Source organism: Lathamus discolor, chromosome 4, assembly GCF_037157495.1.
Source record: "Lathamus discolor isolate bLatDis1 chromosome 4, bLatDis1.hap1, whole genome shotgun sequence".
Taxonomy (NCBI): Eukaryota; Metazoa; Chordata; class Aves; order Psittaciformes; family Psittacidae; genus Lathamus; species Lathamus discolor.
The window spans coordinates 40,817,229-40,835,805 of record NC_088887.1 but is presented as its reverse complement, the minus strand read 5'-3'; the positions used below and the strand labels follow the sequence as shown (position 1 = coordinate 40,835,805).

General features: G+C 38.9%; 1 protein-coding gene across 12 annotated transcripts in view; it reads right to left on the bottom strand.

Annotated features, from left to right (window-relative positions):
• Positions 1 to 18,577, bottom strand: part of DMD (dystrophin) — a 1,176,091-nt gene that overhangs the window by 997,642 nt on the left and 159,872 nt on the right. Inside the window, exon 1 of one of the 12 annotated variants that reach the window (XM_065677213.1) lies at positions 8,873 to 9,185. The exons of the other annotated variants lie outside the window; for them this stretch is intronic. Within the exon in view, the coding sequence (XP_065533285.1) occupies positions 8,873 to 8,915 (43 nt within the window). The 5' untranslated portion in view covers positions 8,916 to 9,185. Of the gene's footprint in view, positions 1 to 8,872; positions 9,186 to 18,577 lie in introns of those variants that run through there. 12 annotated transcript variants of the gene reach the window in all.

Here is an 18,577-nt window from a genome sequence, read left to right as displayed (position 1 = left end):
CTGAGTCCAGTACTGGGCTTGCCAGTACAAGAGAGACAAAGCACATACCGGAAAGAGTCCATCAAAGGGCCATAAAAATGGTTATGTGACTGGACCATCTTCCATTGCTGCCCACTGACAGGATAAGAAATGACAGGCATAAATTGAGAGAAAATTCCATGATTTTCTTAAGAAGAAAATTAAATTTCTTAAAAAAAAAAAATTACTGTGAGGATGGCCAGATGCTGGAACAGCCTGTCCAGAGAGGCTGTGGAGTCTCCAACCTGGGAGATATTTAAAACTCAGGTCAACACTGCTATGGGCAACAGGCTTTTGCTGACCCTGCTCTAAGCAGGGAATTAGAGTAGATGATCTCCAGAGGCACCTCCAGTCTCAGCTGGTATGTGAAATTTCAGCAACAGTTTCTGGAAGGACTCCAAGACAGACACAACACCCCTTAGGAACTCAGTCTGTCTGAAAAAAAGACTCCACAGACTGACTTACTGCACCAGGAAAAATGGGACTCCCTGGTCACTATTTAGGGCTAAGACATTTTTCACTCTCTAGATAAGAATTTCCCAGATAAGAAAAAGTAGCCTTTGTGTCTATGGTAGCCAAATTTAGGGAAAAAACTGGTCATATTTGGAACAAGCTCAAATCATGTCCTTCCTTCAGTTAAACAGATTACTGGTCAAGAAAACTTTGTTTCACATTTGCCTGCAACATCTCAAGAACAAAATGAATCAATTCAGCAGTAGCAGCAGCTGGGAAGAATTGGCAAAATGAGTGTTAAGTCATCTTAAGATAATATGCAAATATTATCAACCCTTCTTGGAGGAGGAAAGGGCTTATTTAAAGTAGCTAAAGCAATACAGCAATGATGGGCACAACACAGAGAAAGGGAACGTGGCAAAAGAACTAAAGAGAAAATAAGAGAGCTGACAATAGAATCAGCAGAAAAAGTTTAGGCTTCAAAATTCAGCTGCTATTCCCAAAGGACAAATAGGCTTATCCTGATAGGATGAAAGGGTGAACGTTCGCTGTCATTCAGTTTGTTTCAAAACAGAAAATGTTTCCAATTATGTTTTTTAGCTGTAACAGTTGAAAAACACTATTAAGGTAGCAACTGTGCTAAAAATAGCAGTAATTCTGAATTGATTCTGAATAGGCATGCCTTGTTTTGAACAGGAAATAGAAGTGGACAATATAATCTAATAGATTTCCTTTCCCAAGGCAAAAATGTGCCCCGGCTTACATTCTCTAAAGCTTTACATCAATCATGCACTCAGGGCAAAAAAAAAACCCACTTCACTGGGGAAATCTTTTACTCCCAATTCAGTATTTGATACAATTTAGTACAAATTCAACTTATATGCTGTCCAGAAAGCATCTTAAGCAACATCTTTTAAATCTACACTAGTATCACTGGGCCATCCTGTATGCAAGGATGCAGATATCACAGAACTTTAAACAATTAAAGAAAAAAAAATCAACCAAAAAACAAACAACAGACTCGTGATGATTTCTTCTATTTATAATTTTTTTTCTTTATACTTAATGTGGTGGTGTACAGTCTACTGTTATCTACCTGCTCCTGAAATTCACTATTTCATACATGAAAGTTTCCCTCCTTGCTCTTGTTAGAACTCTCAGAACTGATTTATTTAATTATTAAGAAGGGAAGGGACAGAATCAACCCTATAATGGGCTTCTCTTTTACAGACTACTATAAAAGGAATTGTTCTCATGTTGGCGAGAAAACAAGAATTCCTTTTTGTGAGAAGTTACTTGGCTTCACCTTTGGTTTCCATTCAACATACAATGCAACTGAAGCTTTCTCCTCTGTAAACAGAGAGAATAAGCAGAGAAAACACTGTAATCTTGTTCTTTCGCGTTTTTGGAGAGTGAGTAACCATCAGTTGATGAAGCATTTATAAATGTGGGCGTAGAATTTGGTATAAAAATATACTGATTTCTATTTTCAGAATTGTTTGCAGGGCTTGGAAGGGTGGGGCAGAGTGTAAGTATATGTACTAAATCACATGATAAGAGAAGGCTGACAGTAAATAAAATCAAATTAATAAATATTATTGTATTCCTGAAATCTAGCGCAAGGGCTGCTAGCAATCTTCACTAAAAGCAACAACAAAAAAAAAAAGAGACTAAATTGAATTTTTTTTATTTAGTAAGGCTGTTCACATCACGTCCACGAATTTGCCATCATCCCATCACAGGTTGTTACCTTCTGAGTTTCCTCTTCCCCTTCATTTTCATGGACAGTTTTAATATGGTCTTTTTAAGCTGAGCAGGATCACTGCCTCTGCGGTAGCCCCACCTGTATCTTTCTGCAGCAAAGAGGGCCGCTGCCCTTCTTGCTCTCCCCAGCCCCAAACAGACATCCTCACATTTCCCATTCTTGTGAGTTGATCAGCTTTAGGATGGGTTAGACAAGCAGGAAGTGTTGGGGAGCTGGCTCAAACTTTCTAAACACAGGAGTGTGACAGGATATCTTTCTTTCTAACAGCATTTTCCCCTGTATTGAAGAAATGGGCACAAATCCGTTAGTCCCATCTTCAGCATCAGTCATTTACATCAAAATGCGTCATGGGCTCCCATCTGCTTATTTACAGTATTCACCATACAGGAACTTCACGAGGTGCTCTTTAACACCTCCAGTAAGGCTTGCTATATAATGTTATTAACCTTTTAGAAAATACAGTGCCTGTATTAATTTTCCACCACTTCAGCAACAGCTGTGAAACTCTAAAATTTGCTCAGAGAAGAATAATTCAAAAAGCATCTTTTGCAAAGAAAACATTTTTAAAAGTGGGGAAAACAAACAAATTAGAGAATAGATGAAGGGAACTACTGAAGTATTTGTGTGTGACAAAAGCAAGAGGGCTAGGAGGGAGGGCAACAGATGGACAGAGACCTTGGAGTTCTCCACAAATCTTTTGATATATACACCATCAACAGAGTACTAGCTGGGTTAAAGTAGCAATAGGTCTTACTGCAGAAATGATTCTTATGAGAGGCTTCTACCTGGTTAGGACCAATAAGGAAATTTTTCTTTATCTTTTTGCTCCCTTGCTCCCTCCTTCCACCTCCACCCCTTTGGTTTTAATCTCCCTCTCCTGCCATTGCCATCCATGACCTTCAAAAGAAAATGTTTCTGCTTTGATAACAGGCTGCAAGCCTCCAAGGACTGGCACTGCTTTCTGGGAGAGAAAACTGTTGCCTCACACAGAATCCAATCAAAACCTGAATGTACCAAGTGAAAAAAATAAACCAAGGACATCATTATTCCATCTCATTGTGATTTGGCTTGCCTTCAAATCTCATACCCCGTGTATCTGAAATAGCAGAAATGCCTCCATTAGCCAAGCCTTCCAACACTTTAATCAAAGTATCTTCCAGAATAAAAAGGCAGAAATGTCAAATTCCAATCACCTTTTAATTCTCTTCATCTCCCTGTGCTACACAAAATTAAAAGCCTTACCCATACATAATCTTCCATAACACCCAGAGCACATGAATGCAGACGCCCAGCTACGTGGGCAACCACTGATTTTAGAACATGGCAAGCACCAGTGGGGTGAGACAGGGAGGCTCCCCAGTGGGCATCCTATGCTCAGGGCACATTCCTACAGTCAGCATAATTGATTTTTCACAACTGATAACAACTTCCACATTTTATAGAAATACAGCTTATTGGGCATCCAGCAGGATAAGGCTACGCACCCAGTCCAGTGCACATTACAAGCAAATTTTTGCTTATCTTCTTCATAAGTTTATATTAAGAATGTCATGTACTGGGTTTGCTGTTTTTACTGGAACACTTTTGGAGAACAGCAGACATACAGCTTTCTGAGTCTTTACTGACAGAGACAGGAATAAAGTGGTTAAAAGAAACAGGTACAAAGGGTTTGATTAGCCTGACTAAAACTCTCTCATTCTGTGGTGCTCATAATCCCACTAGGTTCCCAGGAATCTTTCAAAACCTTTTAGCAAAGGAAAGGTAAGCAAAATTAGATATATGGAGTCCCCACTTAGGTCATCTCTACCCACTGAAGAGTTTTAAGCTTAAGAAAAAGGAATCCCCAAACCATTAGGATACCTAGAAAAATGCTGTAGAAAAAAAAAACCACCACCACCCCCTTCAGTAATGTATTTTTGTAATCTTTTCTATGAGGAAACTTTTTCAAATGTATCTTCTTATGATTAGAATTATACTAATTGGTTTCTGCTGAAAATGATGATCCTTTAAAAATGTTTTAAAAAAGAAATCAAGTGTAAATGTGTCATCTTAACAGTTATCTCTGTGAACATACTCAAAATTACAAGAATAAATGGTTTTGTTCACATAATACTATTTCTTTCTTCTACATATGCTTGTAATACTTGCAAACTATATTTTGCCTTCAGGAATAAAAGACTGTATGCAACTGATAAAAAATTAATCACATGGATATGGATTTTTTTAAAAACACAGAATTAGAGAAAGAAGAGACCAGAAAACCACCCAAGTATTATCAACCTTGTGGCTCCAAATAATACCCAAAACTTAAAATAGAACTTGCAACCAGAACCAAGAAAGAGTATGACTTTCTTAAAATCCAGCCTATCTGTCCTTCAAAACACATCATTAAAAATGTTCCAATTTGTTGCACATGTGGCAAGTAACCTAGAAGGGAAGTCTCTGTGGTCTCTGCAGCAAGTATTCCGAACCCAAAAAACAACTCTTTTGTTCCATATGTGTTTTTCCAGTAAAATGAAGGAGCTTGTTCCCTGGTGCAGCCCAGCTGGCAAGTCGTTCTGCAAAGCTACACTCAGCTAACCATTATTTCTGCTTTCCACAAAGCTCAATCTTCGATAAGGCACAACTATTTAAAATTCCCGGTGCCATTCTGGTTCCCCTGACAGCAATATGGTATTATCGCAAGTGCATCCTCAACAGCAACGTGATGCTATAAAGTTCCACTAAATTTATCAAGTAGCCTTTTTTCCAGCAGTTAGCTATAACACAGTACAATGGTTATCCTACTAAATGATAATTAAGCTTTGGGGTAACATTTAATTGAAAATGCACTGTGAAAATCAACAAGTCAGCCTTTTCAAAACAAGTCTGCTTGGTTCACAATCCTGTTCAATGTGACTTTGTCTAACATTAATCCATAGCAAAAATATATGAGCTTAATCCTGTTCCCTCTGGCAATCACTTAAAAGTGCTTAACCCCTTAGACAGTTTTGAGGCTTAAATAATTTCACAGCATTAGTCAAGGGTTGACCTTTTTCTACTAATATTGTACCTTTCCACTTTTAAACAATGCTATCAGATCAGTAAACTATATTCTATTAATAATAGAATTTAATCTTTTCCTTTGAAAAAAGAAACCACAACAACAAACCAACAAACAAACCACTGAGGGGGTTACCTTCACATTATCACTAGTTTCTTATGTAATATGCTGCCACAGTAGTACTCCTTGAATGCAGTCCCCTGATCAATAACCGTCCTGGAAAACACCATGGCCAGATGTGTTCCATGGGCTGTCTGGGGACCAGGGTTGAGGGAGGGGACACTAGGTAGGAGCAGACAGAATGAAGCACCCTCTTGCACCAGCTGAGGAGTCACTTTGCAAGCAGTTCTTTCCTCATGTCCAAGATGCAAAGAAATTTGCTGCCATCTTCCTCCTATCTCACTGAGGTGTCTTGGGCCACACTGAATCATGTGGCCCAACAGCAGCAGCTTTGTAACATGAAGGGGTTGGTGCTACCAACCCAGCACTCCACTTCCCCCAGGGTGTGCATGAACCACAAGGCTCATTTTGAAGAGGCTTCTGTGACCATGGTGCCTCACACACTGTTGGACATATACTGAGAGTTTGTGTCCATCAGCTGAACCCAGAGTACTTCTCCAAGTTCAGCTTGCTCCAAGAGTGATGCAGGGTGTGTTGTCTGTGATGCACACTGTAATAAGCAGGGACATCTGGGAATTTGCTCCAGAAACGTACTTCTGACCTGAGCTAAAGCATGAACCCAGATGGACTGCTGCTACAGTGAAGCCATGACAACTGGTAAGAGACCCACATTTCAGGCAGGATTAGTTTCTTTTCTGCACTGGCTCCAGTTTGATGATTAGTTCTATTTTTAGTCACTACTTTGTGCAAATCCAAACAGAGAAAAAGGATGCCTATGTGCAACTGCAAGCGGAATTTGGTTCCATGTCAGACTAAGGATGCAGAAAGATGATTATAACTGCTAGAAGAAGAAATACAGCATATGATACTGAATCCCCTGGGGAGGGTGGCTTCTAAGATAAAGTTCAGACTAATCTCATCTTAATTAAAACAAAATGAAATTTATGATATCTCGTTTCCCTGCCATTTTATTATTTAGGTCTCATTGTCAAACACTTTGCACTGTCTCTAGGAAAAGACAGTGGCTGCCCCAAGGAGTTTCAAGTCTAACTCAGGCAGAAGTAAACACTGAATAGCTCAGGAAAGAAAGTAAAGCCCTTGGTGATGGACAAATACCTTTATGTTTTCACAAAGGACACTCTCAGCAGATGTGAAAGAAAGCAGGGAGTGGAGAACCTGCCTTTGCTGCTGTGACACAGGAGGAAGCAGAGAAGAAAAAGGAAAAGGTGAATGCAGACGTGGATGGAGTGTTGGATAGGGGACTTTAAGAAAAGAGAAAAGATGCATTTAAAAAACAATTCAGAGGTGTAAGTGACTGCTGTTACTTTTAAGAGTAAAAAGTTTTCATCCAATATAGAGAAAGAAGCAAAACAAGCACAGGAAACACGTATAAGTGACTTGTACTGGATGAAGGCTGGGAATAAATTTGAGAGCATTATTTTGGGCACAATTTGTCACAAAGTGCAGACAGGGGCTTTCCTTTTGTACTGAAATACAACTATAAAGAACCGTGAAAATATATAAGATTATATAGAGAAAAATGCCATGCCCTTTAAAAGAGTGAGGATACAGGTGAGGAAATCAATTCAACTAAATAATTCCCAAGAAGCACTAGGACAGCTCCCTTTCATTTTAGATATGAACACAGTTACGTGACATAATTTAGCAAGTGATTTAATGGCTCTTGTCTTGAATGCTATTCATCTGCTAGATGCAGCCCAGGTTTTCTATTCACAGTTTTCAAAAGCTCTAATGCAGCTATTTCTTATTTTCTTTCTTTCTTTCACCTACTACATCTTCGGAGTGCAATTATAACTTTTGAGCTAAGCAGCAAGGATCTGTCCCCTTTACTTGGCAAGCACCTGCCCAGCTTCCAAAATAACACTGTCTCCTCCTCAAGGCTGAGTAAGAGCAGTCTGGGCTGACATTGTGACTCTCTTGGAAAAGGAGTATACAGAAAAATTAAGACAACAAATCCTCATTACTCCTTTCTAAAGAGGACTGGTGGAAAACGTTGGGCACTATATGGTTTGCTCTAGAGTGTCCCATGTTTCTCTGGAGAAACAGGAGTAAAAACTCTTAAGAGAAACCCACGACGTTTCTTCTTCCTAACCTCACCCCCAGTATTTTCAAAAGTGAAGTGATCTGTCTCCTAATTATTTAATATGTGATAATAATGATCTCATTATTCCACCCCTTCCTGAACTGTCAGACTATGTCCAGTAAGTAAAGGGTCCTATGAAGACCTTTCCTCGTGGTACAAAACTGTCTGGAAAATTTACAGCTGATAAATGTTTTATTTACTGAACAACAAAACACAATTCAGTTCATCCTGAAAGAAGTGAAAGCAAACTGTGGCATAAGACCACACCTGTTCTCTGAAATTGTCTGGTTTACGCTTCTTTCCTGTCAATTACAACAAAAACAGTACTTCCAGCAATCTTTATCAGAAGTTAGTGACTGTACGGTTCATTATTTTTATTAGGGAAAATGATGGTGTGCATGTATGACCCTGACTTCTGTAATCAGAAAAACAGAGAAAAACAGAAATTCTATTATTATAAAGACACAGGACTAAGCTGAAAGTGGAAGAGCCAAAATATCATATACAAACAGGGGGTGGGGACCATAGATTAAGCCTGGACAATACTGACACTTTTTTACTCCAGTACAATCTGTTTTGGGAGTCTGGGTGGGGAGGAAGAAGAAAGATCATCTGGGAGCACGGTGGATGGATTTTAAAACTCTCTGTCATTCTTTCATTCTTGGCTGTCTCTTACTCTTGGCATCCTCCGTTTTTCTTCTTATTGCACAGAAAGGACAGCTTTAAAGTAACAAACAAGTGCAAGTCTGGAAAACATGCCTGTTCTTTTATGAGAAGCACATGGGATAGCTCAGCTGCTGCTCACTTGGAGCAAAACTGACACCCCCTCATTTGCTTGTTACCAGACTAGTTCAGCAGCCAGGGAAGAAGAGCTCTCTTACTCAGGAAGTTAAACTAGGCAGTGAAATTACATGTCATTGAAGTTCAAAGAAACTGATTAATCCTTTAATGTGTTGCCCAATTATTAGGCAAATGACAGTTGTTGGGTTTTGTTGCTTTTTTGTTGTTTGTTTGTGGGTTTTTTTTCCCCAAAATGTATGGGTCTGTCTTCTCCAGTCTTTTGATTTTTTAACCCCATGCTTTAACAAATGATGAGTCTCAGGAAGAAATGGCTTAATTTTATTCAAAGGAGAGCTGGATACTGTTTCTGGAGCACACCTTTTACACATAATATCCAGTATATTACCCCCTTAATGGAGACAACAAAAAACAAAAAACAACAACTCTTTATTTCCTCCCCTACTGCTCTCCTTCTTTAGAGCTGGAAAGTAAACATTTAAAAATGCATGCTGTTAGTGGGCTGCATAGCACTACACTGTTCTGTCAATGTGAATATTGTGATAAATTATGCCAGTCTGTTCATACTTACAATCATCTTCTACTTCCTCATACCAAAGCATGTGAGCAGACATGAAATCTCTTCACAAAAAAAGAGGAAAAAGACAACAGCAGCAAAATATTTCTTGGCAAAGTATATTCCAACTTTGCTGCTCCAGTAGCTTTTGCTGAATTAGGCTTGTCCCTGCATAACGACAGATGTGTCCCAGCACAAGCTCCAGTAGCAATGCAGAGGAGAGCGCAAAAAGCACCCCAGTGGGATGGAGCTTCTGGCTAGCTGATGGCAGGGTCTGTGTCCCAGGCAGGGAGAGGCAAGGATCCTCATTTCCACCCAGCCGGCATGGTAACTAATGCCAGTGCTCTTTGGAGGCCCCTAAATGTTTCAAATTCCAGGACCTGCGCAGAAGCAACGCTCTCTGCTTCCCTCAAAACAAAGTTGATTTCCCATAATAGGACAGCCCATGCACTCGACATATAAGGCTCTGCTTTCAGGGTGGCATGTGCAATGGATTTAAATTATGTGTTACAGCTTCCCAAGGAACAGTTAGTGCTACAGAGCAGGGTGAAGGCATTTACTGCTCCCTTGTGCAGCTCTCCTGAAAGCCGTATGGAACAGATTTGCCCTCTCCCCCACAAATGATCCCCAGTCCTTCCCCAGACAGGATCCTCCATTTCTGGGAGAAATGCAGTAACGCTCCTGTCTTCAACCGTTCTCTCCCAGATGAGACTTTCTGGATTGCAACCTCTTTCCCAAGCAGGGCAAAAAAAATAAACAAACCCCAGAATAGTGCTGTTACCAAACTAGATGTGTAAATACCGACACAGGTTGTGGTGAGTCAGTAGCTGCTTGGGGAAAAGAAAAAGAAAAAAAAAAAAAGAAAGCTATTGACTTACAATTGACCTTTCCACTCCCAACAAAAGCACGTGGTACGGCTGCTATTCACGGCCCAGAAACACCCCACAGAAGCAGCAGAGGCAGGACTGTACACAAGTTGCCTGCCACTGCCTCTTCTCCAAAGGGAACATCCTTCCACTTCCAAATCCCAAAACCTGCTGGTCCCAAACAGGTGGGACACAGGCTTATGCTCTCTCCCAGCATTCAGTCCCAGGCCTCCTTAGTTTATATTGGAAGGAAAAGCAGGCATCCTCACAATACCTGAGAAAGGGACTGTGACATCCTCCACCTAAACACAGATTTTATAAGGCTTCTTTCTCTAGTATGTACTTTGTACTGTATGGCCTTTCGAGATAGGCCGTAAAGAATCCTGTTATTAATTCATGGTTACATTTGAAAAGTCATTTGAAAAAACACTTTTAAGCTGTTCATGAGTTTTATAAAATCTTTCCCTTAAAAAGAAAAGAAAAAAGTTATTTTTCAGTTTGAAAGGTTAAAGTGTCTATACATGGTGATTAAAAATTTATAAGTAAACTCCTGGATTATACAGAAAAATAAACACAAAAATGAACTGCAAAATATAACCTTAAAGCCACTGGTATTTTCTACACCAATAGTCAAATTAATACACTGGAGAACCTGGATGTACAGTACATTCCACAGACTCCTAAGGATTAATTTGCAGCCCACAGGAACTGCAAGTCATGAACTGATGTAGAAAATAATCTGAAGCAGAGCACTGCACACTGCGACAGCAGCAGCATTTTGATTATTTGAGGGAGAAGGAGACTAAGCAAACTCAGGAAATGAACTGCTTATTGTGCAAAAGTCCTGTTTTAAAATATCTAATGTCACCCTTGATAGCACATGCTGTCAATAACTGAGGCTCAGTAATGTACTTATAGACTACAAGTGAAAGTTATCTTGAAGGTAGGTGTCTAATGCTAGAACTTTGAACCTCCTGGCTCCTATTCATTTCAAGGTGACAAACTTTTTCTTCAAATCTTTCCAGATTCCTAGATCTCTGAATATGATCAGAGGGCCTTCATCTCAACAGAATTCTACAGTCTGTTTTACACCTAACTACAGTCATGATCCACAAAACTCATGTGTCTTCTTCATCGTCTCTGACAACATCTTTGGGACTATCAGAGAATACTCAGATAAGGCTCTGCAAGAAATGCAGTGCTACTCAATGCTTTCTTCTAAATCATGGCTTAAATAAGGGTCTAATGGTAATGTTTGCAATTGCTTACAACTTAAATATCCAAATGCAGGAAACCCAGGTTTTCTCCCCTTCCTCTGTGATAGTTCACTGCCCCTGTGTCTCAACAGAGCCCCTGGTCTGTTCACAGGAGAACAGAAACCTTCACCTTAGAAACATTTTCCTTTCCTCCTATTGATGCTTCTGCAGTCGGTGGGAAAAGAGTCAAGATTTGGGCTGCAGGGATAAACAGTAAAAGTGAGCGTTGAAATCTGCTGTGGTTTTTGGCTGATTTTTGATTCTTAGGTTCTTTGTTTCTTTTTTTTATTTGTTTGGTTTGGTTTTGTGGGTGTGTTTGCTGGTCTGTTTCTTGTTTGGTTTTGGTTGTTTTGTTTGTTTGTTTTGGGGCAGTGTAAAGAAAATTGAGAAGCTCTTAAATACTATTTCCAGCAGCTACGAATGTTGTAATTAGTTAACACTGAGAAACATCAGCTCTACTGAAAAGAGGTTTTATATGCATTTGTCAGTCCCTATTGGCCAGCATGGTGTACATGGTATATATTGCATGTACAACCTAGAACAGGTTAAGCATTTTGACATACCAGGTTTGCTTGTTTATAGTTGTGGGTTTTTTATCTGAACCAGCCTTAAAAGCTCTGGCTCTCTTCAACAACAGAGAGCAAGTCACAGCCTCACTGTAGACCTATGTCAAGTTATTAAAGCACACTCAATAAATGCAGTAGTCAGAGGCCACCTGCCTCACTCTTCCTTCAGGATACTGCAAGTAGCAGGTTCTGACCTGCAGGATCACTGCTCAGTGCTCTTAGAATACCATGCCTGTGGTACAAGAGGGAAAAGGAGCAAGCTTCAAGGTCACAGAGAAGCTGGAAAATGTGGAAAATTTTTAATTTTTAAAAATTATTGCTGGCAACTTTAACTTAATGTTGCCTACCTCTTTTACAATCAGCAATGGGTTAAAAAAACCCTGTCTTCTTCAGAGTAATGGTTAGGCTGATTTTTAGCCACCCATTAACAAACACTTTATACAGAGGCTATTTGTTTTCCTGCTTGAGAAGTCCTTTCGAAACACAAGTATTGATAAAGTTGAAAATATCTCCTTTCTAATGGTATGAGCGTGACAGGAATGCAGAGTTGGAGAAAGTGACGAAGAGGCCAGTAGCTATCAGAAAACAAGGCCCAACAATAAACTGCCTGTTCAGGGACCATTTAGGATATTGGGTTCAGCATACACTAGCATGACCTTAGGAAAAAATTTGGCAGCCAAGTTTATTGTGTCAGCAAGCTAAATCAGAGGGAGGTTAGGACTTGAAGATAATGGTCAAACCTTAGGCTGGCCATAGGAACCAAGTTCTCAGGTCTCTAATTCTTCCTCTCCTGTACCATATTAAAAGGCTACACTGAGATTTAGGACTTCTCTGCCCTTCTCTGGCAGGGGAAGGTGGGGGGCAGCACAGTGAGGAGAAGATGCAATTAGAAAGTTATTATTTTGAAATAGAAAATATTATAGAAAATAAATATTACAGTAGCCAGAATAATTTATATGGGAGGAGGGGTCCCCAATTCAACATAAATAAATCAGGTGAGAACTTCATGTTAACAGCCTCCACAGAGTAACAGGTCTTCCATCTCACTGTAATTTACTCTGATATAAGCACCTAACAAACCCCCAACACAAGAAAGCACACCATATTGCCCTTTATATCGTCTAACACAGACAGCATCTCTTTTTCTGTTAACAGATAAAACAAGAAAATAACAAATAGGTAGCATGCCACGCAGAACTGATTTACAAACCTCTTATGACTTTTAAACATCCCAGTGGTACATGTTGTTTGCCAATACAACTCAACATCAGGCACAGCACTTACAACATAAACTTAAGACAGATGATGTTTTGATTATAATTTCGGAAAACATTTCAACCTTTGTTCCACCCTGGTTTTAGCTCCCTGCCAACACTGACCTAAAAAAAATAAAGGCAATCCAAGCCTGTTGTTCAGTATAGCCATTAGGCTCATAACAAGATGTCTCTGTGCTCTTGCCAGTATTTGCAAATCTATCACATCTATCTGTGTGGGAAGAAGAGCTGAGCTCTAGGGACTACAGGACTGATGCGAAGGGAGAACTGGGATGGGAATCTTTTAAGCACTAATGCACAGTGTGGGGGTTTGCCCTGGTGGCCCCCGCTTTGAGTCTTTTTATTATTCACTTCCTGTTATGAAAACCAAAACCAAACCAGTTGTGTCTCAGCAACAGAGGAAAAACAAATCTTTGACAGCTTTATCACAACAGAAGTAAACAGACAGCTTCTGATTTTCCTGGGAAATAAAAAAAAAAAAAAAAAGGAATAAAGTAAATCTTTCCAATGTAAGCCACTGAAGAACTTTCCTTTGTTCTTTTGTTTCTTAGCCTATTTTTACTTCAAAAAGGAATACAGTGTAGGGAGTTTCAGTGCAGGTTGCAAGGTTGTGTTTGGTTTGAGGTTTTTTTCCTCTTCTCTATGCTTATTTGATCTGCAAACCAAGAAGAAAAAGTTTATAGACTGAAAATTAACAGATAATATAATGATCAAGACAAAGCCGTCTCATATGCTGGGGGCTGTTAAAAACAATCTAGTTTCCATTCTGTGAGTTCCTGTATCATGAAACACTTCTGTTTGAAAACATGCTCTAGCATACGCACCAGAATAGTGGTTTATTACTGTGCTTGTGCTCTCCCCAAGCATGCTATCTCCTTCATGCCATAGTCACTTTAAAATAGGGGTTACTCTTTTTTGGAGGGCATTAGAACAAAGAAGGGCTGGACTCACTTCTTACTATTTCGACATACATGTAACACTCAGAAAACAAGCAGGAATCGCTATCCTTTTTGGAAAGCTTCGACCTAAAGAACAAATGATCCTTTCTACCTAGGGGAGCTCTCTTAGGCACAGGGTCCTAATCAGATTTAGCAGGACAGTATTTGCTGCCTCCATTTCCCATATACATAGTGTTGGTATTTTGCAGATCTTTATTCTCAAACCCTGTCAATTCTCCAACTTTCAGAAAGTTTTACCACAACAGAAATTAAATCAGTCTTAACCAGAGTCAGTTTGACCAGGCTACTCAGAAGATATATTGAGCCATCAAAAGCAAACTGTAAGAAATTATAGCAAATTATATAAAAACTAGTATTAAGGATACAAAGAAGAGATGAGAAAGATTTTAATTACTGATATATACATGGTAGGAGACCAAGTAATAAAGAGGAATTAGAATTACTCATTTTTTCCTATAAAAAAATCTGTTCTTAATGTCTCTAGAGAGGCTTATACAACCAGAAGAAAGAATCTTATTAACTAATATTCCTTTTCTCTAGATTCAGGCATGTAACTCAGTACAATGACCATAAGCATCCCACATAACCTACTGAGAGTATCCCTCTCTGGAGAGTGTCTGAGTATCTAAAATCAGCTCCTGCCCAACCTGCCCTTGGCAGGGGAGTGTGTGTCTGCCACTAGCTTTCTCTTTTCTTGGCGCACTCTTGGTTAAGTGTCTAGACCATGAAAGACTTAAATCAGACTGTCTCTCCCCAACTTCTCAACATCCACAGGAAGAAAATACGGGCAGACAGACCAGTAGTAAGACACAGCACATTGCATGAGGTCCCTGTGTTCAGAGTAAAGCCCTTTGGTGCAGTTATGTTCTCAGGGCGGGTCCAAAACATGTCAGATTTAGCCACTTCTGAAAGCCACTGCAACTCTGCCAAGGGCAAGCTGCATTCAATATCATGAACATTACAAAGGAACAGAGCCCAGATCCCACAATGAGTAGTTGCTTAAATGCAATTAATAATAACTCAGTTATTTGCATCACATGTAAATAGTGAAAGGATAACCAATTTTCATGTACACATGCACACTAACATGCCTGTAAGTCACTAACAGACCAAGTGTGCGCATAAGCGAGTGCTGGTGATGGTAATTATGCGTGTGCATACCTATACATCATTTAAGAGGACTCAATTTCACAAAGTTGAAAACAATTATAAACCCTCAATGGTAAGGAGAAAGAATTTAAACCAAAATGTGAATGATAATTGGAAGATATTTGAAAACAATACTTAGGTGCCTATATGTCATTACTAAGAAAATAAGTTCCTATGGTTAAAAACAAACAACTGCAAACAAAAACAAATTTTGTTTAGCAGACAAGTAGGTATTTAAAAAACAAAAGCAAATACCATACCTAAGGAGCAGAGGAAAAATGCCAGGCTGATTGCAAAGAATATCAATAGGGAACTAAAAGGTAATTATGAATCAGAGTCAACAATCCATATGTACTAGACAGAGAATTCACCTAGGTCTGCAGGCAAGCTGCATCAGATCTGCCAAAGACAACTCAAGGTCATTTTACATAGGAACTGTGTTAGCTGCTAACATAAACACAGATTCCTTCAGGGAAACACAGCTCAAGTGCCAGCTGCCTACTCAGGATCCCAGTCACCCCGTGGCTTTGCTCTGCTCCAGCCAATGTTTCAGCTGTGTCCAGATTTGACATAACACTTCATAAAAGCCACAGATAAACGGGGTGCAGTTAAGAGTCACAAGTATCCAAACAGGCAGTTTCCTTTGTAAAGACAGACTGAGGATGCTAAACTGCATGTTTAGTCTGGGAAGGAAAGGCAAAGGAGTACATAGCTGCTGCTGCCTTTCCACATCTATAGATGACAATGCTGTATTACTTTTCATGTATGCCAAGGAGAGGGGCGTTATTTGGGTAAAGTCAACTTAGATTTCATAGTAGGAGAAAATTGTGAGAGTACCAAGTTACTTAAGTATTTGAAAACATATAGACATAGAGGTTGTCAAGCCCTTGTAAGTGGAAGCTTGAAAGGAAAAGTTTAACAAATTCTTTCAAGGGTAACAAAACGTATTTGATTCATCTCTATCTTTGTAATTTGCAGTAGAAGAACTCTAATGCCTTTCACCTCCCTATTTCTGTAACTCTCTGAAACAAGAATTACAGACTGGTTAATACAACCTGTCACATACAGTTTGTATTCATCTCATAAACAAAATTAATTGTGCTGTGAAAAGAGAGCTGCCCAATAGACATAGGCGTACGTGGCCGATCCCAAGACTAAATTCTACTAGCAGTTTTGCCAGTCACTCATGTTCAACTTCAGGGTTTTTTTCTTTCCCACACAGAAAATAGTTACAAGCTAAACAAGTGCTAAATGCCAGCATGATTAAATGCTGTTTAAGGTATGTGTCAAACTCCTTAAAGTACAGGACTATTAAGGGTCTGTGTTTTAATTACATTGCTTTCACCTTAAGTCCCCCTGGATGACAATTCCTCCAAACCTTAGTCACAGTGGCAAAAGACCATCACATTAAATCTGTGAAGACTAGGTTATTATGAGAGCAAATTATGATGATAAAATTCTGTTAGTTCAAGTCTAACGAGACATTACTGCACACACTAGGATGAATGTTAAATTTTTTCTGTGCAGGTCTATATGCAGGTTAGTACATCGAAATGGCAAACTGAAGTTAATTCAGATCTGCAGAACTGATGCTAGAAAATTCAAGATGATGGCAAAATGCTGCTGCTGCAAGTGAACTGTGATTAAAAAATAGGACACTAAACACAAAAATGTGTTAAGGGAATGTAAAAATAAACCCACAGAAAATAAAACAAAAGAAAATTTTACTTAAAGCAAAACACACTGGATATCACTAATGCTGCAGACCAATTCCTTGCCAGACTGGCCAGTGTTGATCAGGAGGGCACAAAGCCAGCATGAGACTGTCTTACAAGTAACTGCCTATAAATTCTTGCTAATAGCATCACTAGAATTTTTTTCCCACTAAAAAGAGGTAATTGGCTCTGTAGAAATATGAGTAATTTTTTTAAAAGGGCTCAAGATGCTTGTCCTATGACAGAATCTGGTTTGATAGGAAATTCCTTCCTAAACTTAATCATGTTGATGTTCTTCTCTCTTGTATTCTGGCAGGGTTAGAAGCACACATCTGAAAACCAAATTATCTGTTAGGCCCAAAAGAAATTAGTTCAGTCTCAGGTAAATTCAAACATATAGGATCCTCAGCATTATAAGATTAAGAATATGCAGAGTGCTCATAATATTTTAATGTGATTAGATCAGTAACACTGAAGATCTGCTAGTATATGTTCTTAGAGCAATGTTTAATTAGTAAATCTAACATATCGGGGGGAAGGGGGGGAGGCTAATTAAAAAACTGAAAAATTCACTTCCACTCCCCCCCCCATTTCAAGTCCTTCCTCCTTCCTATCATCTTTCTATCTGCTTTTAAAGACAAGAGGTGCACTTCATTTCTCCACTTTGGCAACAGCAGGTATTCTATGTCCTTTCAAAACAGTGGCATATCTGTTTATCTATCTGTTGCTTATCTAATCTGTAATGTTTTCCCTAAAGCAGAGGAGGCATTCTATCTTTGTATCACACAAAATGTGTGATACTCAATTCCTGATGAATTACACTGGTGAAGTGCTTTGGCTAAATAACACACTTTGTCAAGTAGTTTAGGTAGTGCTTGACCTTTAAGTGGAAAGCATGAATAATTTTCTCCCATCTAGCACAGAAGAAAATGAAAAATTTAGTTTTCTTGCAAACTTACTAGTTTTTATTCGACAAGTTACCCATCTTATTCAGCAAAACAACAGAATGGTAAAATCTCACTAACAAAAAATTAACAAAAAAAAAAAAGTTAACTTATTTCAGAGATAAGTACAGAATGGCTCTGCATTTCCCAGGATTTTCAAAGCAGCTTCATGGCTAATAACAAAGTGCAGGAAAGTAGATCAAAATGATCAGTTCAGGACTCCAAGTCATTCCCATCAGAGACTGAAATTTGTAAGAGTCATTATCACTGCATAAATTGCATTAATATTCATGTAGCTTTTCTAGAGACAGACATAGATACCACTTGAAGGCATGCACTTTTTAGAAGACAAGCATCAGTACAGCCAGCTACTCACTAATTCATCTAGTTGCAGTGACCTATGCCAGCTGAAGTTACTTGTGAATCTGAACTGAAAGTAGGAGGAGGTACAACTAAGGAGTTTTAAAACCTAAAAGTCTATTCTCTGAAGAATTATTTTGAATATTTTTTAAAATGTTTAACTTCATCCATGAACCTCGAATTGAGGGCTGGTTGGGTTTGTTTTTTTTTTTGAGCGTGTTAGTTGCTTATGCAGTATGTATGCAAATGCTTACGTGTTAAGACCTGTGGACTGACAAATTCCAAAGCTGTGTGTAAAGAATTACTTCCTCTAAAAACATTTCATGTGAATTTAAAATATAATTTAAATCAGAACTGGGACAGCTTTATTATTAATATGGAAACCAGAATTTTTTGGCAGTTTTTTCTGTTTACAGATCCTCTTACACATAGCCTGAGTGCCTGCTTTCAGATGAGTAAAATTTGCCTTAACCTATTTTTATGCAGTAAATCATGGATTATGCATGTTACATAAGTAAAACTAGTTGATATATTAACATTGGATAAGGTGAACTAAATTTAAAATTCTTTAAAATTAATCAATCTATGGAAAATAGAGCAACATATCCCATATGGAGGACAACAGCAGCAC